This window comes from Balaenoptera ricei, chromosome 14, assembly GCF_028023285.1.
Source record: "Balaenoptera ricei isolate mBalRic1 chromosome 14, mBalRic1.hap2, whole genome shotgun sequence".
In the NCBI taxonomy this organism is placed as follows: domain Eukaryota; kingdom Metazoa; phylum Chordata; class Mammalia; order Artiodactyla; family Balaenopteridae; genus Balaenoptera; species Balaenoptera ricei.
In genome coordinates this window covers 86,624,169-86,650,355 of record NC_082652.1, presented here as the reverse complement: position 1 = coordinate 86,650,355, position 26,187 = coordinate 86,624,169, and the positions used below count along the sequence as shown (strand labels likewise).

At 38.1% G+C, this 26,187-nt stretch overlaps 1 protein-coding gene across 3 annotated transcripts in view; it reads right to left on the bottom strand.

The window, feature by feature from the left end:
- The window catches only part of DOK6 (docking protein 6), a 401,706-nt gene that overhangs the window by 68,147 nt on the left and 307,372 nt on the right, over positions 1 to 26,187 (bottom strand). For 2 of the 3 annotated variants that reach the window (XM_059894815.1, XM_059894817.1), the window contains exons 6-7: positions 17,848 to 17,986; positions 338 to 424 (exon numbers count right to left, since the gene is read on the bottom strand). In XM_059894815.1, coding sequence (XP_059750798.1) covers positions 338 to 424; positions 17,848 to 17,986 — 226 coding nt within the window. The remainder of the gene's footprint in view (positions 1 to 337; positions 425 to 17,847; positions 17,987 to 26,187) is intronic. The other variant, XM_059894816.1, reaches the window with a different exon arrangement.

Sequence of the window (26,187 nt, the reverse complement as noted above, 5' to 3'; positions counted from 1 at the left end):
CAGGAACGCTGGTAAATAGCCACAGCAATAATCAATTACATTCTATCAGACAAGTTTATTTGCATCTCTATAAGCAAAAATTACCTGCATTATCGGCTTTCTACAATTTATTGAATTGTAAAATAACTCAAAAAAATGGAGGTGCAAGCCCTTTCAGAAGCAGATACCCCCAAATGGTGCCAAACACAAGATACCATTTCTTTTTCACCCATTTCATTGTCTGTTGGGCTGCACCCCACAAGCCTACAAGCCCTGTGCTTGCCCAGCTTCAAGACCGAAGAAAGAGCCCGGAGCTGGCAACAGAGACATCAGTGGTTTAACGGATGGGGGAGCTTACATGTCTGAAGCAAGGTCCTGGAGTGACACCGTACCATGTGCCGGCGCAAGGAGGGCAGGATGTGGCAGGACATGGCGGCAGTCTTTGCTGGGGGAGAGGGATTGCCAGTTATATGGGGATTGACGTCAGGTGGGCTCATTAGTTACCAGGGAAACCAGCGGAGGGCATGCACCTCCCCGCCCCTTTGATAAGAACAATCACCAGCTGGGACCTGGGGCAAGTACGCAGGAAGGTCAGTCGTATGCATAGGGTGCAGGTGAAGCAGGCCCTGGTCGGGCAGGGGATGAACAGAGAGCAAGAGAGCAGCCATCCTGAGTGGCCCAAACATACAGCGTCTTACAGTTTTTCCTGACACCCGCTCCCACCCTTACCCAATGGCTCTTTCCTCAAATAGACCTTTTTCCTTGCTGCTGCAATAGGAGTTTGTACATATTAGAAAAAGTGTTTTCCCTGAGAAGTTCTGTGATAAAAGTGTGGTATATTTTCTTACTTGAAAGATAAACTGTAAGGTTAGCTACAGAGATCCACACAACATCCCATCAGGTGACGCTCATATGATTAGTTCAAATAGAATAATCCTTTACATTGCATTTTCAAGAAAGAAATTCATTTTTACTGATTCACACTTTTTTTAAAAAACATCCAGAAATGGTTTTGTTTGGGCTTCGTGCACATTTCTCTGATGTAATCTGAGCAAACGTGCACTTTCTGACAGTGGGCAATCCTCTAATTAATAACATCTCACATTTCCCCTTTATTTAATACCTGACTCTTGGCAAAACTGGGAGCTGTAAGGATCACTTTGGTCAAACCTAGCCTTAGAGTCCCATTTGTTCCCTGGGGTGGACGCTGCCCCAAGGGGCTCTCCCAACCCCCAACAGTTCTCATATGTCTGCATCCAGTGGCGCTACCCTTCGAAGAAGGCGCTGTCCGGAGTGCCTCGTATGACATAACAGGCCCTTTAAAGCCGTATAAAACTAGGAGGCTTTTACATTTTAACAGAAGGTCAAGCCATTGGGCTTGAACGTATTTATTTGATTTCACTTTTTTAGTAGCGAGGCATTTCCAGAACTGCTATGTCTTGCCACAAAAGTGTCCTGCTCGGTGTATTTAAAACTCTGGCCCTGTTGAAGTTCTTTTTATTTTTTTAAAGATGCCTCCAAACATAGCAACATTGCAGCCAATTTTTATATTTTCAAAATTTGCTATATTCCAAAGTTTTTCCGTTTTATTATGAAATAGGTGTACTAACACACCCACATCCCGTGGTTGGTAGATAGGGAGCGTCGGGGAGCAGCCAAACTTCTGGGTTACAATAGGGCGGTGCTTTTCAGAATCTTTGGGATGCTCGTTAACTGCCCACACTTCCAGTTCTACCCCAGACCTAACCGTTGGGGAATCTCTGTGGGTGAGCTATGCATGCTAAGAAGACACAAAATAGCCTCATACACACTAACACCCAACACCCACTACTGTAAGAATAGAGGCAAGGCTCATTTTATGAAATTGTCACGGGACAAAAGGGTTGCACTTTTGAAGCCAATTTCTCATGTGAGGCGTAAATTTAATTAAACACATAAAATCTTTAGTTAGTGTCAGCAATGCCCATTAACAGCATCAATTAATCCATAAAATGAATCTCATATTAATCGTACTTGTCTATTCTTTATTCTTTTTTTCTAATATATTATCAGATTGTTTACTACTTAGCACCCAATAGAGCATCAGTGGTAAATTCATCTTCCCAAAATTTGATAAAAGTGCTTCTCCTTCTATGTTTTTAAATTCTGGGAAACATGTTTCCTCCCAAATGGTCAGTCTTAGGTATCACGGAAACACAGTAAACACATTTTGTTTGCTGGAAACAAATAACTGGAAAACACTTGAGAATAATTTCCTCCATAAAATTTTTATCTGAATCATCCCATATTATTTTTCCACTCCTCACTGTTTTCAAGTTCTCGGAGACCTTTAGCCTTCTGTTTCTTCATTCGTTCTTTAGTTTCTCTTTATTCTACTCCAATATTTAATTGCAGAAAGGTGGAACATTTTTATTTGAGAACTTGAATGTGGATATTCTCAGGATCCTTGCCACAGGTACAAATCTTGTCTGCTTCATCTCGGATGTTTAAGTCTTCTCCTAGACATTAGAGAATCCCTTCATCATTCATGGTTCAAAACTATATCTTGAGTACGGTTATGGACCAAATTTTGTCCACTCTAAATTCATGTTGAAACCCTAACCTTCATGTGAATGTATTTGGAAATAAGTCCTTTAAAGAGGTTAATTACAGCTAAATGAGGTCATAAGGGTGGGACCCTAGTCCAATAGGACTGATGTCCTTCTAAAGAGGGGAAGAGACACCAGGGATGCACAGTAACGGAGAAAAGGCCATGTGAGGACACAGCAAGGAGGCCATCTGCAAGCTAGGGATAGAGGCTTACGGAGAAACCAACCCTGCTGGAACTTTGATCTTGGACTTCTCAACCTCCAGACCTCTGAGAAATATCTGTTGTTTAAGCCATTCGGTCTGTGGTATTTTGTTATGGCTGCCCTAACAAAATAATACAAGTATTTTGTGCCATTGGCAATCTAGCAGATGATGTAGAACTGGCAATCTATCATCTGATTTTTCCGTAACTTTTAATTTTGTTATTAAGTTTAAGCAATGTATTATAAATTGGCCTTTTTGATTGGCACAATGTCAAAGACAGTGTGGTAATAATTTAAGCCTTTTTTACTAGAGAATTTTGTTAATTTTAATTTTAAACTCTTCAAAAACTTCTCTTGGTAAGAGGGTTCAACAAAATGACATATAAAAATCACCCTTAACTTTCCATATTATAATCAATCATGCCAATTAAAAACATTAAGATAAAAATACTGTATAGTTTAAAATGGTGTAGTAATTTCTGAATTGAAAGCACAATACATCATTTTGACTTGGAGGATTTTTAGGATCATAAGAGTATGTATAACAAAACCACATAGGGCAATTTGTATTTATATTGCAAATAAACATCTATATAACATATATAAAAGAGAAAGTGATACTGTGAGATCATTTCGAAGCAATTACTCTATTTTAAGAGATCAAACAAGATGAATACATGTCTTCAAAGTCCTTATATTTCTTCTCAGTGAGGATCTGTCCTGATGATTCTTTCTGTTGCCTCAGTCAGTGAGAAAATCCTCAAGAAATGGTACAAAATTCTGCAGCCCATACTGCCAGAGCACCCTCAAGATTCAACCATGGACTCTTTCCTGCAGGCAAAGTCATATGCTTCTCACAAGATCAGTATTTGGAAAGGATGCTTCAGCTTAGATGCAAAAATCATCTAGATCTAGAAGCAGCTAATTTAGTTCTTGAGACCCTTGTCATAAATTTCTTGGCATTTTTGACTCTATGTCTCTCTTGGTTTCATTCTTTTTGAAACAGCAGTCAGTTCACTGGGATACAGAGCAATGAATCAAAAGTTGCTTATTAGCATCTGGAAAGAGTAGAAGTCACAGCTCACCAAGTCTGGAGAGTAGTTTAAACATCTTTGTTCTATGTGAGAGCTACAACCACACATCTTACAAAGCCCACAGCCCAAGAGGATGATTTTGGCCCAAAGTGTGCCCTATGGATATTCAGTTAATACCTTTATCTGAGCATCATACAGATAAGAGTTATGCTGTCTTCCAGTGGATAAGAAAGGAAACCCCAAAGCAAAGAACCTTATATTTAGAAGACTGTTAAAGATATAAACAAGGGTTGGCAGCTTCTGCTCGCTCCCATTTAGGCAATATGTAAATATACAGATGTCAACATCTGAGATGAGTGTACGATCTCAAAGAGGAGATCATTTCCTGCTGCAACCCGCTTCCCTCCCCTTCCCTAAACTTCAGAAAACTCTTTTTTTTTTTTAATAAGAATATATATTTTTAAAAATTATTTATTTATTTATTTATTTATTTTTGGCTGTGTTGGGTCTTCGTTTCTGTGCGTGGGCTTTCTCAAGTTGTGGCAAGTGGGGGCCACTCTTCATCGCGGTGCGTGGGCCTCTCACTGTCGCGGCCTCTCTTGTTGAGGAGCACAAGCTCCAGATGCGCGGGCTCAGTAGTTGTGGCTCACGGGCCTAGTTGCTCCGTGGCATGTGGGATCTTCCCAGACCAGGGCTCGAACCCGTGTCCCCTGCATTGGCAGGCAGATTCTCAACCACTGCGCCACCAGGGAAGCCCCAGAAAACTCTTTTGAAAACGTTTGGTTGCAAGGTAGTTGTTAGGAAAGAATTCTTCCTGGGCCACACGTGGTTCTGCATTTCTTGTGACAACTTTTGTTCCTTACTATTATTTGCTCGTGCAGCAAACAGGCCTGGAAGAGAGTGTCTTTCTCCAGGGTGGAGGACATATTTGTTTCCTGACCAGGAAAACGCAGATACTGTCTTCTTCCAGGGCAAAGGCTGGACAGGTTTGCTAGCAGTCACCTTATAAGATTAGGAGTTCCTATGAAACCAAGCAGGACCCTGTGGGGCCCTCCTGGGTACCAAAGCCTTTCCGTGTCTTGTTTGTAGGAAAAAGGCTTTCAGTCTCCTAGACCTTCCCTGGGTTCCAAAGGGCGGATTCAAACGGTTACTAATTAGGCGAGTGAGGGAAGGCAGAAACAAAGTAAAGGCAGTCCAGAAACAATAGTGCAGCCATGGGGTAGGGTCCTGGTTCCTCCTCAAGTGATATACTTGACAATCTGACACATACCTTTGAGTGCTTCTACAGGAAAGAATGCCCCTCCCAGGTGGAGGATGGTAACTTCAGGCTGAGAATAAGCACATGGACTCCAGACTGGTTGGAACCAGAGGCTGATTCCTGGAACGTCATCCTGTTATCTCACCACCAACCAACCGGAGAAAGGTCACACACCCTGCAGCCCTCCCCTCGAAACTGTGCCTATAAAAACTCTTCTCAAAAAACCACGGGGCACTGGGGCTTTCTGAGCATGAGCTGCCCTGCTCTCCTTGGACGGCATCGCAATACATCTTTCTCTACTCCAATCTCCAACGTATCCATTTGTCTGGCCTCGCTGTGCATCGGGCACATGAACTTGGGTTCAACACCAGCTAAACTCAGGTTCCTCAGCTGTGACAATAGGCAGCAGCCACCTGGGCTGCTCTACATGGTTCCGTGGGACTTGGGGCACAGGGGAGCTAATGGGAACCTGGAATTCATGCTGCCGGCTGTGCCGTGAGTAATACAGTCCTTTGTCTCTGATCCGGGAGTCTTGTGTCTTCTGCTGGCTTCCGTGACACTGTGGCAGGCAAGGGAGCTGGGGGTGGGATATCTTTCCTGCGTTTGCTAGTCTCTGGATTGTCCCTGCTCTTCCTACATCTTGAGTCGAAACTATCTTATTAAAATTCCCTCTCCTGAACTACCTAGCATAGGCCCTATTTACTTACATGCACCCTGACAAATACAAAGGACGATCTCATACCCCAATTTATTCAATATATCCACATTGAAAGGCTTTCAAGTTGTTTCTGCTTTTTTGATACTAAAACGAATAGATCCCAATATTAAAGAATTTTGAGAAACTGTAGAAAAAAACATTTAAGTCAGTATTCCATCCAAGGGAATTAGTTTAGTATGTACAAGCAGAATTATGATCGTGGTTTCCCAAAGAGTCTCAATTCTCCTAATATTATTTGACATTTACATTTTTATTAAAAAAAACATCAAATTCTCTTGGAGTTTAAAAGGAATTTTGCCTGTTTTTGTAAGTCCTTTCATGTCTCCAACTTATATACTTGGGTTTTAAAATTTATTTAAAGAATTTATATTTTTCAGTTTTTCTTATATTTTCTTATACTTTGCTTTTATCCTAATTAATTTCCACCTTCTATCTGTCTTGTTTTCTTGGTCTTTTCAATCTTTTCAAGTTGAATATTTCCATTTCCATTTTTATTTTTTTATTAATGAAAGCATTTCCTTCCAAATGCCACTTTGTACACATCACAATGGCTTGTAAGTAGAATAAAAATCATTCTTTTCTAAATTATATAATTGTGGTATTATTTCCTATTTTATATGGGAGATTGCTTGTGTACATTTTGTTGAGATATTGCTTTTTTGTGCATATTTTATTAATTTTCATTTAATAATGCATTGTGGTCAGATAATATGGCCTGAGTAGTTTCTATATATTGAAGTTTATTTTTTATTTTGGTATAATATATGACAATTTCTGTAAATGTTTCATAGGTACTTGAAAAGATGCACAATGAATGTAGCGTCTTTCTCTCTCTACACACACTATTCACTCAATTTCCTTCTCCATATATTCAAAAAAAACTGTAAATCTACTTTATCAAATATGAAGGAAAGCATTAATTTTGAATTACTAATTAACATGTTTCTGTCCATTTCCTCTTGTATATTTAAGTACTCTTATAAAATAGTACTTAATGAAATAGTACACATGAAAATGGTATTTTATTTGACACACAAAGCTTCCTGACTGTTTTATGGTTCTTTAACTTATTTTCCCATTCTTTAGCTATATTTTAAAACTCCACTTACAAAAGTTCTCCCCATCCCAGGGTTCAGCCTAATCTCTGTCTTTTCACCTCCACTCTTCCACATAAATGGGTTAGTAATCTCCCCTTCTTTCTTAACACGTCTGGGCTTCTTTTCCAAGAAGTGGTGTTGTCCATCATCCATTCATCTCTCCTTTGTTTCATCTGCACTTGGTCTACTAGAAATTCCTAGGCATTTACAACATATAGATAATAATGTCACTTCCCTATTTGCAGCCAAATTCAAATATTCTACACCTTTATCTTCTCTCAGTCATTTATCCTGGCATTTGGCCCAGAGATCATTTATTTTACCTAGTCAAATCCTCATAAAATTTTTGGGAGATAGGAAAGGGGTGAAATATCCCTCTTTAAAATGAGAGGAGGCTGAGGCCTTGAGGTATGACCTGACTTTTCTAAGGAAGTGGAAGCACGAGACGAGAACCGTGCTTCTGCTCTGTCCTGTGCTTTTTCTGAGCATCAAGAGATTCTGTTTAATGTCTTTCAAATGAAGTTTCATCATAAGTGATATTAGATACTGTATTATTTTTTGTGGAGGATTGAAGATGGCTGCAAATTCTTGGAAAGCCTGCATTCAGAAATAGGGCATCTAGGTTCCAGACCCTTAAATCTGGGCTTCTGGACTGGTTGGTGACTGCTCTGATTAATAACATCTGGTAGATGCAACATTTTGTTTGTTTCGGCCATGCCCTTTGAGACCTTCACAGCAGTTTCTCCTTCTCTCCCTTGTTCTGAGTCACCATGTGAGTCTCACTGCTCTGAGGCTGCCATGGTGTGAGGAAGCCCAAGCTCACTGTGTACACAGGCCACGTAATTCGAGGTTAGACTCTTTCTTAGCGAATCCAGCTGTTTTCATCTTACAGATGGAAAATCAAAATCCAAAAAAAAATTCAAGGATTTGCTCAAGGTAAAATCCTACCTCGAGAACTTCCAATAGAAAACAGTTCTCTTGACTTCTGAGTCCACTGTTCTTTAGACTCCAATGCTGATCTCTCCTGGGAAGATGAGCTTCCTCCCCACCTATGACAACATGTGACAACACAGCCTTGTACTTTGATAGAACCTCTGCCGCCAAGAAGCAGCAGGAAGGGCCTGACAACTGATATAAGTTTTGTGAACACACAGGCTACCAGCACCTCTTCTCGCCTTTACCACAAACGTTATCCAGGTTATGCTACCGCCTTTATGCAATTTCCCTTTGCTGTTCTGGGACTCTGCTGGCCCTTGTGATAAACCTTAATGCTGATTTGTGTTCACCTACATAAAATTCATGTGTATTAAAAAAAAAATGGTTAAAAAAAATCAATTCTGGGGAATTCCCTGGTGGTCCAGTGGTTAGGACTCCACACTTTCACTGCTGAGGGCCCCGGTTCGATCCCTAGTTAGGGAACTAAGATCCCACAAGCTGCGCGGTGCAGCCAAAAAAAAGAAAAAAAGTATTGAAAAAAAAAATAAAAAAATCAATTTTCCTTTTGCTCTGTCTCTCCCTAATTATTGCCTAGAATTTAAAAAATCATTTTAGCACTTGAGACACAAATCTATATAATTGGGAGTGGAAAAATTCAGCATTTATAGATTAGCATTTATGAGTCATTCTCTACGGGCCTGGCCCTGTGCAAACTGGTTTCATAGGTTATCCCATTTAATATCCACATAAATTGTCAACACATATGCCATCTGAACTTTACAGACAAGGAAAATGAGGCTCAGAGGGGTCATGTAATTTGTTCATGCTGCCACAGCCAGTGGGTAATGTTTCTGAGGCTCGGAGCCCATGATGTTCTTCCCTCTTTACCACACTCACTGTAAAATAAATTATTGGAACCCTCTTATTCAAAGAGCAGGTAAGGTGAGAATTACACCAACTGGGTCTATTCCACTGGACCAAGGCCGGAATGCGAGTGCCTCTTTGCTATGTTCAAGATAGAACACCACAATTTGTGTGGCAGAATCATGGAGTTAAGTCCATGGGCTTTGCCGTCAGCGACCTGTTGTCAAATATCAACCCCACAGCTGCCTAGCCTTCTGACTTCAGGAAAGGTACTTAAACTTTTTTTTTTAAGATTCAATTTTTCCTTATCTCTAAAGTTAATATAATGTGCCTTAAGTGTTGTTATAAATATTTTATAAGATGATGCTTTTAGAGTGAAAAGCACAATGCCTGTCATGCCTGAAGTGCTCAGTAAAGACAGCTGCACCTTTACTGCCGCTACTGCACAGAGAGGTGGCTTAGACCAGTGGCGTCCAAGTCTCCATGTGGTCAAGACGTGGAGATTTGTCCAAAATGAGCTATCAAAGGAATGACAAAGGAGGCAGAGGCATCTACTTGGATCTAAGTCTAAAAGCTTAATAGAAGTAAAAAAAACTCTAATGTGAGTCAGGAATAGGTGGTCAGTATGGGCAGGTGGGAGGGGTGGAAGACAGAGGGGAGACAGGTGAGCAGAGTGCGTGTATGTTTGCACATACATACACTATCAGCTGGGAAGAGACAGACACCGCTTTTCTGTATGAAGAGAGTTAAAGAATGCCTCACACGGCCGGATGTGTCAACATGGGCCCTGGTTGGTCTGAGACAAGAGAAAATGGGCCGGGAAACACACTGTAGGTAAGAAGCAAAAATACAGGTGGTAGGGAAATATGTTAATGTGACATGTATGTCAGTGTAAGAAAAAACAGTGCTGCTTAATAAGGAAATGCTCAACACCGGTGCACTCCTGGTGGAGAACATTTAGTTTTACTTGCTCTTGGAAAACAGCTCATGAAACTTGAAAACTGTATGGAAACAGAAGCGCAGGAGAGCGTGAGCCAGCCAGGCTTGGATGGGCACTGTTTGGATTTGTTCAAACAGTCCTCTGAAGTCGGAAGGTTTATGGACAATTGGCTTCTCACAGACTTGACTTAATTTTCAATAGGGGACACCTTACACTTAATCTTCCATTTTATTCAAGATAAATGGAAAAAAAAAAAAAGAAGATACCTTGCTGAGTTTGTACCAGACTAACAAATAAAATGTAGTTCATATAGTCATGTAGTGGAAGTTGCTAGGTGACATTTAAAATTGGACTTTGAAAAAAATAAAATAAAATTGGACTTTGTAGAATATTATTTTCATTAACTTGAAACAAAACGGATGTCATTATTATATATTTTTAACCATGTATTGACCAAAATACTTGCATAGAGTGTGAAAAAAGCTGGATTTTGGAATAACATCAGAAATTATTACAAACATCTACGTAAATACTTTGAGTATTAAGTACAGGTATATTCTTACCTGTACTCAGTAATGCTTTTAAGAATATATATTCTCTATCTATCAATCATTCATCTGTCTATCATCTGTAAGCAGATACATTTACAGAGACACCCTTTGAATATAAGGAACATGATGAATACATATTAAAGCATTAAATTTCATAGGTGTTTTAAATAAAATTTTTGCTGTCATTTGATTTTGAAATATGTAAATATCTAGAGGCTATAATAAGGTTTATGTAATTAATTTCCAATGTCTGCATATAATAAAATCTGGGATGAACTTTAGTGGTGGTTATACAATTTTACCCATTTAAAATTACAGGTTTTTCTTTTGCCATTTTATGAATTAGCTAATAATTATTGAGCTTTTACTAAAGACCAAGTGGCATTCTAACACTCTGAAGTAGATATTATTGATCCTTCTTCCTCTTTTAAGAAGAGGTAGCTAAGGCACAGAGGAGGTAAGCGACTTGCAGGAGGTCACACAGCTCTGCTCGTCTTTCCCTAGAGTCTACCTGGTTACCCACCATGCCATGCTGCTTCCACGTAATGTGTATGCATTCACTGAATACATCCCAGAATGCGAACTATGTTCTCATTCTTTGAAAGCAGCCTTAATTATTTTCCCATACAATGCTTACATCAATTTCTTAGATTTTAGTTTGACCACTATTGGCCTACTTGTTTCCCTATTTTACAGCACTATCCCAAAGAAGAGTCAGTCTGATTCTTTGGGTTGTATGTGTATATGTCATATATGTTTTTATGCTGAGTCATCTTGATTGACTTTTGACATCTGTTTTGGTTTTTTTTAAGGAAATTATTCTTGTAATTGCCAAGAGCAGATTGTATGACCCTCAATAAATAAGATTACCATAGTTTAAAAATAAAAAATGTTTGTAATTTCCTTACTATTGTTCCATTCTAGCAGTATAAATAAAAGAAACAAAATTGTATTTTTTAAACATAGAAGTTGAAATGTTTAATGTTAGGCATTCATTTTCCTTATACATTATCAATTCTAATCAAGTTGATTAAATATTATATATAAACATTATATATTGATATAATGCTTTTTTTGAAGTGACATCTAGAGTATCCACAACAAATTTTAAGGGAAAAAAAACATAACCTAAATAAAATATTTACTATTACACTGTGTCTCAGCACCACGTATTAGAAAAATTACACATTGCCTTCTCATCATTTCCATCTCATTTGTGTATTTATTGCAGACAGAAATGTATATTTTCTTTGTTTTTGTGTGTTTGTTTAGAGGCGAAATTTCCTTTAGTGTTCTGAAACATTAGGAACACAGGCCCACTTTAGTTATCAACTATAATAATTTGTTCTAATTGAGTGAACTTGTGTTAGTTTAATCAGTGTCTGTCAGTCAGTAAAAGAAAATTTCACAAAAATGCTAATGGCATTTCCCAGCAGGGAACTGGTCATTGTCAGTAATAATAAAGGCTCTTGTCTTTTGGTTAATAATTGATAATATTGAGCAATAGAATCGAGAATAGAACTTTGAAGAATGAATTCATTAACAGATATTCCTATATATTGGGTATAACATACCACTTGCACTTGCACTTGCACAAATCACACATTTAAACTTCTCCTAGAATTTTGTAAACTTCTATTAACATACCTAGAAGAGAGACCGCAAAAAGTGTTAACATTTTCCTGTGTGTGGCTCACGAGATTATTATGTTTCCAAATTCTTCACCTTTTCAGTATGGGAAAACTAGTTCTTTTTTTTTTTTTTTTCCCCATAGCTGATAGAGATTCCTGTAAAATGTGGGTATGAAGAATGTTGTCACTCAAAAGGAAGCCAAACTACCTAGGATACATCCCATTCTGGAAGCTTTCTTATTCCTTCAAAATTTATAAATGAGCACATAGTGCTCATGGCCTTGTTAGCTATACTTGAAAGGAATTGAAAGATATAATTTAGCTACAGTTGGGAATAACAGTTCAGTGTCTTCAGAATGCTTACAACAAGTATTACGGTATTTTATACACTCTAAGATGCCATCATTAGAAAGCCAACGTGATTTTATGTAGCACTACAAAAGAACACTGCTGCTAATTAAACTGTAACTCCCATCGGACTAGAGAGATGTTAAACTGTGAAAAAGATGTGCATCTTGGAATTGATGCAATGGAATAAATAGCATTTCCTCGTTCATGCAACTATTTAGACAAAAAATTATTTCATAGGCTGCTAGCAGTCAATACTCCAGTAAGATTTATGATCAAGTATAAATCTAGAAGGGCAAATACACTAATTTTGAGTCGCAGACTAAGCTAGTTGTACATAAAGCCAGCTTTGGGCAGCATTAGACCCACCTCCATGCCTACAGGGCAGTAGGTAGAGTCAAACAATGCTGCTTCCTCACCAGAAATTTCTTTTCATCTTACATTATAAAAGGAAATAAGATCATTTGTCTTTAAATGATTACTGTTCAAAGGGTTTATTGTTTTGGGAACAGTAAAAATTTTTTAGTTTGTTAAATGTGCGAGTTTACTTTTGTGTCTTATATTTCTAGTAACAAGGGCAAGTAAAATGACAAATCTTAGAGAAAGAAAACAATTTGTTTTCTAGGGAAGAAGTTCTATGTGAGACTCTGCTATTTGTTTTTCTCCGACCACTAGAGCTTAGGAAAACCAAAGAACTGACAGCTTTGGACAGCAGTGCCTTCAACAAGTTTTGCCAGTGTTGTTTTTTAGGCATTAGAAGTGGGTTTGCTATCTTGCAGGTGTTTCAATAACACTGATGCTATTTGTCCATAAATTGTGTACAGAGCTTTTCTGGTGACCAGGAGGCAAGAATTACTGGAAACAGGAGCATTCCAGACACTATGCTTTTAAAGGACACACTGTAATTCTTGTTATGGGAGACTGTTCCCTTTTAAATCACTTACAATGTTACAAAGTTACTAATGACCCCCCCCACACTTCCTTTACTTACTTTTGATAAGATATCAGGAAAAATCTGTGTTTTAAATACTACATTTATGTCGTCTCAGCTGCTCCTTCCCTGTGGACATTTCATAATACTTGTAAAGCTTAAAAACATAAAAAGCAAATTAAAAAAGAAGTTTCGTTTGTATTATTTGTGTTTGTTTTTGTGTGTGTGTTTGTGTTGTGTGTATATGTGTGTAGAGATCCATGGAAATCCAAAATTAAATTATTTCAGGTCTTGTTGAAGATGAAGTCAGCCTACACGCACCCTCAGGGGGCTAAGCCATGCCGGCACATTTGCAGTGTGCTTTCTGATGAATGGCTGTTCACCAAGACAATGAAAACTTTCCTCGATAATGTTGCACATGCAAGGCAGAGCACCTATACATGCTTTTGGCAATAGAATTCGAAGAACTTGGAGGGTTCTAAGAACATGAGCTCTATGAAATGGAAACAAAGTCTAGAGATGCCATTTGTTTAACTATCTAGCTTTAATAATTTCCTCAAATATTTGAATCTTAGTAATCTTAGCCAGAGTTCCAGTTTAAAATTTATTATCGTGGCTTAATTCTCCCATGTACCCCCTTACAAAATTCTCTTTTAAAATAAGGCTAGTTTTGAGTTAGTAAGTAAAGAAAATATAGGACTACTTAAGATCACTCTCCATACTATCATGATCATTTTCCCTTTCTTATCTGGACTTAAGAGTGAGAAGCTGAAGCTTTACATCTTAATGGAAAAAGGAAGAGTGTCTTCTTGTACTGAAGAAATCATTCTCCATGGAGCTTTGACTGAGGACCTTCCAATAAGTTGATTATCCGAGAAATCAATCAGGCTCTACTGTCATGACAACACAAACACGACCAACTGGTGTTTTTGGTATATTTGAATCAAAATTTTGTAATGGCATTTCTTAACCATCTGATTTAATTAGTTACATTAATAAAGCATGGAAAACTTGAGACTTCAAGGAGTAAAAGGAAAAAGATAAGCTTACTCAAAATTACAAAATTTTGATCCCACAAAATTCTGGGCCACTTGAGAGAAGGAACATTGTCGTCCTTTTCTTGTTTTCCCTACCACCCCGCAGCGTTTTGAGCACGGAGTAATAAATGCATTATTTACAAACCTGTGAATGGAGCTAATAAATGGCCAACTTCTTTAAAACTTCTTAACGGAGTCAGTTAATATTCATTCATTCTTTCATTATCTTTCTTAGTGAAGGAAATGTAAGTACACACCTCTAACAGCCTTAACGATTTTTTTTAAAATTAATTAATTAATTAAAAAAATTTTTTTGGCTGTGTTGGGTCTTCGTTTCTGTGCTAGGGCCTTCTCTAGTTGCGGCAAGCGGGGGCCACTCTTCATCGCGGTGCGCGGGCCTCTCACTGTCGTGGCCTCTCTTGTTGCGGAGCACAGGCTCCAGACGCGCAGGCTCAGTAGTTGTGGCTCACGGGCCTAGTTGCTCCGCGGGATGTGGGATCTTCCCAGACCAGGGCTCGAACCCGTGTTCCCTGCACCGGCAGGCAGATTCTCAACCACTGCACCACCAGGGAAGCCCGCCTTACCGATTTAGTGATTCTTTTTATGCAGTTCTCCACAGTGCAAATGAACTGTTTTATGCACAATGCTTTTCTAGATATCAGATTCTTCAAGCAAGAATAGAAACATTGCCTAACTCAGATTATAGAGATATATCAAAATATGTTTATTCATGTGTTCCCTAGGAAGGATGGTGATAAATGGGGCAAAACAAAGTTTTACACGCATATGATGTTAAAAGATATATTGAATCCTTTCTCTTATAGTTAAACTGTTGTTGAGACATTATTTCTCATTCAAGTTTATCTAAAAAGCCAGTAACACTCTGAAATCATCTCTTTTTAAAAGGATGAAAGTAAATAATTCAGTTGCCTAAACAACGATGTTTGGGGAATTCATTGCTTGTATAGCTTCTTGGTAATCTTGTAAAATCTTTTTAATAACATTAAAAATGTATAAACATTTTCTCTCTGATCAATATTTATCTTCCACGTCTTGGTTTTAAAACTGGAAAGCCAATGAGCAGTGTTATCTTCTTATTTTGTAGTGAATACATAACAAACAAAATGCAACATTTTTATATCTTAGGTTTTCCGGTACTTTTCCAACTCGCAAGTTACACTATTGCCTAGTTTATGGCACAAACCTTTGTTTTATTTTGTATAAATCAATTAAGAGTTAGATAGAGGGTTTTTAAATTCTATTCCATACTTGTTGGAATTTCTTTTTTAAAAAGAGATTTGTGCATGTAGAGGAGGTCTCTTAAAAGAAAAAGAAAAGGTATCTGGGAGACCTGGAAATCTTTGCTTACAGCCCTAGAATTTGGGGAATTGGGGCAGTTCTCAAGTTGTGGTAGCATGCCCTTGGAAAAGCATTATTAGTTCAACTTATTCTAAAGAATGGACTACCTATGGAGTAATTTAATTAGTATCAATATTATCCTTCAGAGAAAAGCATAGCTTTGCAATCACTGTTGAAATTAAACCAAAGACTCCATTTATATGTATGCACCAAGTTGATGGAGTCTCTGATTTTGTGATTTTCAGAAACATTTGGTTTCTTTGTTAAGCCATACTGAGCCTGCTATTTAAACACCTTCCCCCTTTCCCTTCCATCTCCGAGCACCCAGCTCCACCGTGTACCCAAATCCTGGCTTCCACTGCCTGAGATCTTAGTAGGTGGACCTACCATCTCTAACTCCTTCACAGCAATTGCTTCACTCCACTCCCCTAGACTTGCTTCTCAGTGGCACAGGATAAGATAAACATACAACCGCATCAAAGCAAATGTAAATTAAATTTTGTTTTGCAAATGTTTTGGCACAAGATTGTTAGACATACTTGTAAAGGATTGGAAGACATTATGTAGCTATAGTTGGGAATAAAAATTTAGTGTCTTCACAAACATTGCAAGTCTTATAATTATTCAACATCACCATCATAATAATGAACCTTTCATAGTACTTTCTGAGTGCCAGGTCTGTTCTTAGCACTTTATATATGTTAATGCACAGATACCTCATTACAGCCAAATAAGTAGAACTACTGTATCCCCATTTTACAGATACAGGAAAATGAGACATTTAGAAGTTAAATAACTTGCCCAAGATTATACAGACAGTGAGTGGTAAAACGGGGATGGGAACCCAGTACACTGAGTGCTCTCCTTACGGCAGACAATTACAGTTGCATGAAAGAGCTCTTGGAATTTCCTTTATGAAATACAATTTAAATGACTCACTTATGAGCATTTTGCCCATTCAGAACAACTAGAAGTAAAGAACTACAGCTGTTGACTAATAGCAAATGACATCACAGTTGTTCATTTTGGCTGAAAATTAACATCAGCAGATTGTAAATATGGGTTGATAATGAATGTTCAAGATTCTGAAATAATTTGAAGTTTGGTAGTTACATTTTTTTTCACCTGATTTAAGCCACTAGAAAAATGTCATGTTAATTAGATAATTGTTACAATAATTTAAATTTAACCCAAATCTTTCTAGAAGACTAAATCATACCAACCTCCTATTGATGCTTCATCAATTAATCCCATAGTCTCATGTTAATAATCCTATTAATGTTCAAGTTACTCTTTCACCCCCATTGAAGGCCAAATGTAAGCCTGATTTGCACTTGCTGCCCTTAAGTATTAGGAAGGCTCTTTAAACCATACCCTAGACAGAGAAAAATGTGTATGTAGTATTGACAAAATTTGAAATGTGTTAAAAATAATATAAAATCATTTGGTAGACTATTTTGTCTTCTTACATTTAAAAGATAATTTTATACTTCAAAATATTATGTATTTGAGAATTTTAGAAGTCAAAACTAAAATAATACTAGATATAAAGCCCCATAGTCTTAAAATGGAATAGAATTATGAAAGTTTTTCTGGGTAGTGACCCACCTATTTCCCAAAGCTCCACTTGTCCTCTCATAGATGGAATCTAATGCATCCCTATAAATTCTGAAGAAAGAGAATATTGACCTCTTAAAATTATAGCCGATAATAATTCCATTGTTTGCTTTTCAAAGGAGTTAGTAGTAAAGCTTATAATTTTTTGTAGCTACTTGTAAAATTTGCTATTTCAGATTCTTTATTAAATTATTTCTTAGCTTGACCCTGAAACTAGAGCATAGTTCCAGGACAGGATAACAGACAGCTGGTAAACAGTATAAGCTCCTTTTGCAAACATTTTAGTATCGGCTCTGAAACACGGACAGAAAGAGATGAAAGTTTCAGAGAATCTAGGATACATACAAAGACAAAAAGAAAAGTGTAATCCTTTCTGGTAGAAACCTATTTTCCTCATTATTTTGGGTCCCCATTTGCATCTCTGATGGTCCAACTACATGTGGAGAGATGCAGAGAGCACTGCTTCTTGTTTCACTCTCTGTGCACTCCACTCCTCTCTGGGTAACTGCGGTAACAGGTCATAGGTACATACACGAAGTGCACAGCTCCCTGTAGCGGCCACAGATGGCTTCTTTTGTCATATGCTGGAGAGGATATTAGAAACATGAGGCTCAGTAACTGGGACAAGCGCTCGGGGCCGGGATGGGGTTGGACGCTGGGGCACTGTCATGAAAGGACCCACATATACGCGATGTGCATCAGACCTCAGTGACATTCATTTCCAAGCTGTTAGGTTACCAAGGAAGGAGCCTTACCCGGGCTTTCTGCTCCATTTCTAGCATTAATCTTTCATGTTGCTCAGCTATGGCCAGTGTCGCAGAATGGACCTTCTGATAGATCATTTCTCCTTCCCTTGTTTGAAAAGTGAATAGTCCTTCTCCTGTGTCACACATTCTGTGAGAATAGAGATAGGGAAAGAGATGGGTCTTCATGTGTTCAAGTGCGTAACAGTTCTCCATGTAAAAGATGCCCTCGCCCTGTCATCCCCTCCACCTTGATTTTCACAGGAGTGAGTGAAGCAGATTCATCCTTGACCAAACCAACCAACGAACCAACCAACCAACGCATCTTTAAATGGTGCATGAGAATGAAACTAAGGGTGAAAATCCATGCACATTTGGATTTTTAAAGATGAAGTGTTCACAACAGTGTAAAGGAACACACAAAAGTGATTTCAGTTATTACAGCGTGTGTCTTACCAATATTTAAAGAATAAAAGCAAATAGTTGTTTTCTTTAAGAACCTTCACTCTGATATCATAGCACTGCCTCCTATGACTTGATAGCTCTTGAAATGTTAAGAACTTAAGAAAAAATCTGCAAGTTTATACTCATGTAGTAGGAACCAAGGACAAGATTTTTTTAGTTTAAGGATTTGCATACATAGTTTGAAGCTTTTACTTAAACTGAGGAATCCTTACGTAAATCTCAGTATAGCCTAAGAAATAACATGGCAAAGAGGAGACTCTGTTTGGATGTGAGAATATTTGTCTGAACTTGGCCCTACCACTTACCAGCAGTGTGACCTTAAGCAAGCTGACTAACTTGCCTGTACCTCCTTCGCACACCTCTAACAGGAAAAATAACAATACCCATCTCATCAGATCCTTACAACAGTGAAGAGACTTGATACAATATTTATAGTGTTACTTAGCAGATATTAAGTGCTCAAAAATGTTAGTTATCATTATTTTCATCATAGAGAAAGTATGGCACTAATCTCAGTATCCACCATAGAGAAATGGTTGGCTTAAATATAATATTTTGATCTGATGGACTATTATACAACTATTACTATGTCATTTCTGGGAGTATATAATAACATTAAAATATTTTTTTGGCCATGCCACAGGGCTTGCAGGATCTCAGTTCCCTGACCAGAGATTGAACCTGGACCACGGCAGTGAAAGCCTGGAATTCTAACCACTAGGCCACCAGGGCACTCCCTAAATTTCCTATAATGTAAATTCAAGAGGAAAAGAAAATCAGAATACAAATTCCTTTTCAATTATTTAACTATAATTACCTTTTAAAACATAGTTTTTTATTGGACTAAAGCCACTGACAATTTCTCAGGCAACAGGATTATGGATAAGCTTTATTAATAAAGACATTCTAAAATAAAAAATATTTTAAATTAATATTTTAAACCACCTTTTAAAAATAATTGGAGGCCTTCAGAAAGACCCACTGAATATCAATATGATGTTCCCAGTCAGAAACTGGACCTTAACTGGACTGCTGTGTTGTTGTTTTCAGGCTATAACACCAACAGATTTGCACAAAATGCTCAAGAGGCCAACCTCTGTCTTCCAGCACCAGAAAGATTTTAGATTCTACCTTATGATTCTCCAAGGAGTTTTAGTAGAAAAGAAGTGTCTCAAGAGGCTTCAGAAATTATAGAGGCTGTGACTGCCATCCCTCAGGGCTCCACAGAGCCAGCATTTAGCTTCTGTGAAAGAGATCTTAATAAAATTCACAAAGCGTGAAACGGAAAGTCTGAGGGAAAAACGAAGAGTTTTCACAAAGTGAAACAAATGAGCTTTCTTTGTTGATTCAGAGGTGTAAAGAACTCCCACAGCGGGAGCAGACAAACCATTGATGAGTGGTGAGCCCATCTTGTTTGCGGTTGAGTTTTGTTCATTGTTATCGGAAACACACTGCTTATTAGCCTTCGGAAATGAAATAACAAAGACACAAATTGTGATTCCATACTCAGTCACTGAGTTGCAAAGGTCTAACACTTAGCACTTCCTGGGACTTAACTCTGCCCAGTGAGGGAGTCTCAAAGCTTACAGAAGGGTTTTCTTTCCAGCCTCTGAAATAAAAACTACTGTAAACTTCATCCATCGATCAAGAAACCAGGAATTAGAACATGCCAGCATAAAAAGCAAAGACCTTTCAGGTAGAAGGGGCTCTTTTTTAAACATAGGTACCTAAAGCCAAGCTGAAATCAAACTTCTTCAGTATAATTGGCTCAGATTTATGACTTTTGTCAGCAGTGTTGGAAGAAACAGTTTAGGTTTTTCCCAGTTATTGTTTAAAACATGTTCTCTTGGGAGTGGTAAGGAACAGATATCAAGATCTTTTTCTTATACGTCTAAACAGTTTTGTGGTAGCAAGCCAGTACTAGAGAGGACGATAAGAGGAGGGATGAAATCATTTTGATAGCTATTGCCTCGCTCCTCAATGTGGTCCTCAGACCAGCAGCTCCTGCCTCGCTGGGAGCTGTCCAGAGTGCTGAAGCAGAACCTGCACTTGACAATACGATTTGTACGCACATTGTAGTTTGAGAAGTGGGAGTGGGAGATGATGCTTGGGACCCATAGGAGGACAAATTAGAAGCCATATTTGTGCAGCTTAAGACTTTGACATAACAAACTGAAGGTTAGAAAGGAAGAAATATGAGAAAAAGGACAAAAAAACCTCTAGAAGAATCCTTTCCTTAATTTGGAAAGAGCTAAGATAGAGGTGCTAGTTACATTTGAATATCCTAACCCCTCACCTCTAACATGCACATTCCTCAACTGCATTGACTTGAAGAATAAGTGAAAATATGGACAATGTATGTTTTTCCTGACTCCAAACTAGAATTTTATTGAAATGTATGGACAATTACAAATGGTATCTCTCTTTATATTTAACAAGGTATTTGCATAAAATTAATACTTCTTCTTATCTAAAATAAAATATTAAAGAGTAGAATCTCTAATGTCCCTCTCAGCTTTAAGGAATAATCTGGGGCTTCATAAAAATTCTAAGAAGTAAGTAGGACTGACACACTTATTTCCAGGTTTTTTTTTTTTCTTTTCTGACATTGTGATATAAGGGACATTATAACAGCATAGACTATAATAGTACAGTCAAAAGACTAAGGGTACAAATTTCAACAATCATGTTATGGCCTGTCATATTCATTTATCACATACTTGTTTAGTACCATAAGCCCGGCACTGTCTTGAGCCTGGGGATGAAAAGGAGGGAACAGTATACATGGCTCATTGCCTCTGAGGCTGTTTACATGGTGGGGAAGATAAGCATTGTTCAGAAAACGACTCACTCACTGTGGTAAATGCTAGCGGGAAGAAGTACAGGGCCAAGAGCAAGGCCATGGAAAGTTATTTCACCTATTTACTCCTCACGTACAACATGGGGGTGACAAGACTTTGTCACAGGATTGTTTTTATTTTTCTTTTAATCAAATGAAGTAATGTATGTGACAGTGGGCAGGAAAGGATTAATTCAGCAGGCCTGGGCTGCTCAAACTCTGCACATCCCGGAGAAAAGTCTGTTTTGGGGACGGTCCCTTGGAGGCTTTCTGGAATGCAACCTTGGAGCCTTTGTTATATTCAGTCTGATAAGAGTGTTTCTTGTGCCTGAGGCCTTGAGCCATGCTGTATCGGCCTGACCAGGTAAGTTTATCCTAACAAGGTGGTTCACCATGAATGCCTGTTTTGCTCTGGTGGTGGCGAGGGTCTGAGTGGCTGAGGTTGTTCCTGGACCCTGAGGACACTGCATGCCCTTCTAACTGACCCTCAACCAAAACCTCAGACACGGAGGCTGGTGCGGGGCTTCCCTCGTTAACAACACCTCACGCCTGCTGTCATGTATCATCGCTGTCCCCGTGTGGCTGCACGGGAGGGGGGTCTGGAGGCTCGTGCCTGGTCCCTCCTTGTCTGCATCCTTGTGTCTTTTCCCTTTGCTGATTGTAACATGCACCTTTCACTCTAGTAAACCAGAACTGTGTGCATAATAGTTTTCTTCTGAACCTTGCGAGTCTTTCTAGGGAATCGTTGAGCCTGAGGATAGTCTTGGGAGTCTCCTCCACCCAAAACAGCCAGCAGGTGGTAGGTTGTTAATATATTTTGATGTAATAAGAATATTAAAAATCCTAGTCTTTTCCTTAAATGGCTCTTTCTCGAATTCCATTCCTCTAGGGATTTAAGAGGGCATGCTCTCTTTCTTTATCCCACCTCACCATTCCCTTCCAGAATCCCTTGAAATAACAGTACTGCCAGTCTCGTCTCTACTGTGTTCTAATAAATAAGAAATAACTGGAGTTCCCTGTGAATGTCTGTATTCAGAGGAAACTAAACTCCACTGAGGCACACCCATTATGTATGGGTCTCAAAGTTCCCTTCAAGGGGAGAAATAATCCTAAAAGATGGTGCCACGGAGGCAATTTCACTTGAGATAAAGCCCCTACCATGTAATCGCTAGACCACTGCCCTCCTTTTCTTGTCCTTACGTCTCAAACTTAGCTCTTTATGAAGGAGTGGCATCAGAATTCCAGCCTTTCTTCCAAATGGCAAGCAAAAGAAATTTACCAAGTGAGAAGTTAAGGAAACAGTTTAAGAAGTGAAAATGGATATTTTAAAATAATTCTCTGTGGGTCTTTAGCCATAATTTCGCTACAGATGAATTTGTAAACCTCTGGCAATTTTGTCCATCGTCACAGCGTATAATTTCAGTCCTGCAGTGAGTTTTGCAGTTTTGTATGTATATTTAGTGACCAAATATTTATCCTCCATGCACATAGAAATTTTAAACTCTCAGCAATGGTGTAAAGCAGGAGCACTTTCCTGAAAGCCCAGTGGTGTTTCTATTCATTATTTAAAATTTCATGTTTAATTATAGAAAGTAATGAAATTCTTAAAAGCACAGCTCTTCTGCAGAGCAGTTAAACCCAATTAACAATTCTTTCCTGATAACAGTTTAATCTTTATTGTCACTTAACAATGCTAGCATTTTACTTTTTCTTTTTAGCAGCTTTGAAAAGGCTGAAGTTTCTGTCTAAAGCTCTAGTGAGTCAGACGTTGATCCGTAGTAAAAAATTACAAGCAAAATGGACAAACAGATGAAAGCAACAGTACAGAAAGTCCAGAAACAGACCCAGTTCATATGGGAGTTCAGTATGTGGTGAAAGTGTTGTCTCAAATCTGTGAGGGAAAACTGGACAGTCAATAAGCTGTGTTTGGACAACAACCATCTGGAAAAATATTTGGATCCATGTTTCCACCTCCACTGACATAAATTCCAGAGAAAGCAAAAACAAAACCAAACAAGTACCAGAAGAAAGTAGGAAAGAATTCCTATATAAACTCAGAAAATGTAGGGGGTTTCAAGCTACAATCCAAGGCAAAAAGTGACAAAAAATTGATAAATCTGCCTGTGAACAATTAAAAAAATAAGTAAGAAATCATAAGACAGCAAATGGCAAATTCAAAACTAGGAAAAATATTTGAAACTCACAACACTGATAAGTTCTGATACCTGTAAGTTAGGCATAATATCAGTACTTTTTTCATTGGGTTGTTTGATCATTAAATGGATTAATATATGTAAATATTAAAACAGTGTTTGTAACTTATTAATATGAAATAGTACTTCTATTATTATTACTACTGCTACTACCCAAATAGTTAGATATCTAAAACATATTGCTAAGCTAGTAAAAAACAAGGAGAATATAATGTATATAGTGTGCTAACAGTTTTGTAAAAAAAGCATGTGGGGAAGAATTTATATACATCTTTGCTTATATGTACATTAAACTCTGGAGGAATGCACAAGAAACTAGTAACCGTGTTATTTGTTGGGGGTGAACTGAACGTGACAGGTGGTCTATGAGTATGGGAGGGACACTTTTCACTGATTCTTCTTTATGTAAACCATCAAATTAAATAAAGGAATGCTATCGATTTATTAATTGAATTTAATTAACTAAAATTAAACCATATTAAAATTTAAAGTAAAGGTCTGAGGACCCTCACAGGGTTTTGGTGAAGATGTAGTGTTTATGATGTGCCCGGCTCAGTCTCTGTCCCTTAGCAAATAACAGGCTGCCCTCGGTATTCGCGGGGGATTGGCTCCAAGGGTGGATAGCAGAATCCGAGGATGCTCAAGCCCCTCGTATAAAGTGATGTAGTACACTTGGCCCTCAGTATCAGCGGTCCTGCATCTGCAGGTCAACGCTCAGTTGGTTAAATCTGCGGATGTGGAACCCACGGATACTGAGTGCCGACTGTACACTTTTACTGTTAAACTTTTACTGTACTGATGACTTAAGGGCCTCCCTTCCAGTTTAAACACACACACACACACAGTATATATATTTATATATACATTTAATCTCTTTCCAGTGTAGCACAGGCATCTGATCTGATTTTCAAGGGACCAGGATTATGGAGAGTTCTGGTTTGTAAAGCATTGAAACAATACCCACAGCAATGAGGAGAATGATAACAGCTAGCTTTCGGGGAGCACCTACTAGTGCCAGGCATGGTGATAAATGCCGTGTGTGCATGACCTCACTGAGCTTCACAACACCCTACAAAGCTCTCACTGCTTCCGTTTTACAGAAAACACCATGCTAAGGAGGCTATAAATTTGCCCAAGGTCATTAAAATTGATGTGGTTGAGCTGTGATCTGAACCTAGCCATGTGATTTTGGAGGGTAAGCTCATTATCACTAAGCCCAGTTGCATTCATTCAAGATAAGAAGCAGAAAAGCACGTATAATTCTTTCATTACGAAAATTTTTGTAATAGAGAAACAGCTAGGACAGGGCTCGGGATAAAATATTTTGAAAGCTCTCTCCTTCTTTGCTGCTGTTCCTTTTCTGTCAAATCAGGTTCCCAAGACACATACCTCAATGGCATATGTGCACCCTTAAAATGCACATTAAGGTAAATCAATCAAAACTGTTGAATTGGACTCAAACATGCCCTGGACTGCCAATTTCAAGTCAAGTCCTTTATAAGGAGGAAGATTTAGCAGAACATCTGCCATCCTCTCTGCCTCCTGACTGGACTACTGTATGTTCTTAAACCTTTAATGCATATGGTGGCTGTTCTTGTTTATCTCACTGTTGGTACCTTAGGGCTACAATGCTGTCCCTCAAACAAGTCGAGAGACTCGATCCTACAAGGAGATCTTGATTTTAGTCCAGGCTCTGCTGCAAATTAGCTTGAAATGCCATTTTGATCCTTTATAAAATTGAGTTTCAATGAAAGAATTGATATAAATGATCTCTAATGTACAAATTTCTTCCAAAATTCTACAGTTCCTCCACCTGTGTACTCCGTGATGAGTACAAATTATAATCACATTAATTAAAATATCTCCATCTTTACACATATTTTCCAAATTTTCGTATTATTCTATTCTATTCACTTTTTCTTACTGCCAAATGTTCTCTTTTGGTTTTTCACCTCAATGAAAAAGCCAGTTGAGTCTCCCTGAAGCAGTCTGAAGTTCTGGTTTTACTAAATCCTTGAGAAAATATACATATAAGGTGTTCTTCTCCTTACCTTCCTTCCTGCCTCAAAAATTGAGAATTGAAAAATCCACCAGGTGAAGATGTAAATAACCCATAGGACTTTAGTTGCTATTTAATTACCTCAAAGCATGATCATAAATTATTAACAATATCATTCTCATTATACTCTTACATTGTGTTTATGAAGGTTTAGTGGGAAAAAAAGCATTTTAAAAGGTTTACAGCTAATTTTATATGCATCCGGTGGCTTTATTGTAAAAATATTGCATACTCCTTGAGGATTAGGAGTTTTAACATCTGTAACCCCCAAGTGTCAACCACAAAAGACACCTGATGCATTCCAAAAATGTTTGCTGACCGAAATGACTTGAAAATTATCATTATGATGGCTTCCTGACGGGTACTGAAATTGTAGTTCTTGATAGCAAAAAAAGCAAAATAAAATATCAAAGAAAGAAATTTTCTTTGAAGAATGACCCCATAGTGTTAACATATTCTTCTGCAAGGAGTAGACCAAACAATCCAAAGGAAAACAGAGCTGATACGTTCTTATGTTCCCAGCTGATACACACTTGGTCTGTCTTAATATTGTTTGAGGGAGGCTGTGTGTATAGCCTATGAAAAAACCCAAACCTATTTTTGTAGGAAGAGCTAAAGACAAAACAAGTCAAGCAAAAGTTTAAATTCTGTCATTTAGAAATTACATTTCTTTTTTAAAGTGAATTTGCCAAGTTACGGTTGGAAGATTTTTTAGCTTATCATGCAAGTTACTAATATTTAGACACTGAATTGCAAAAGAAGAGTTTTCCTTCTCT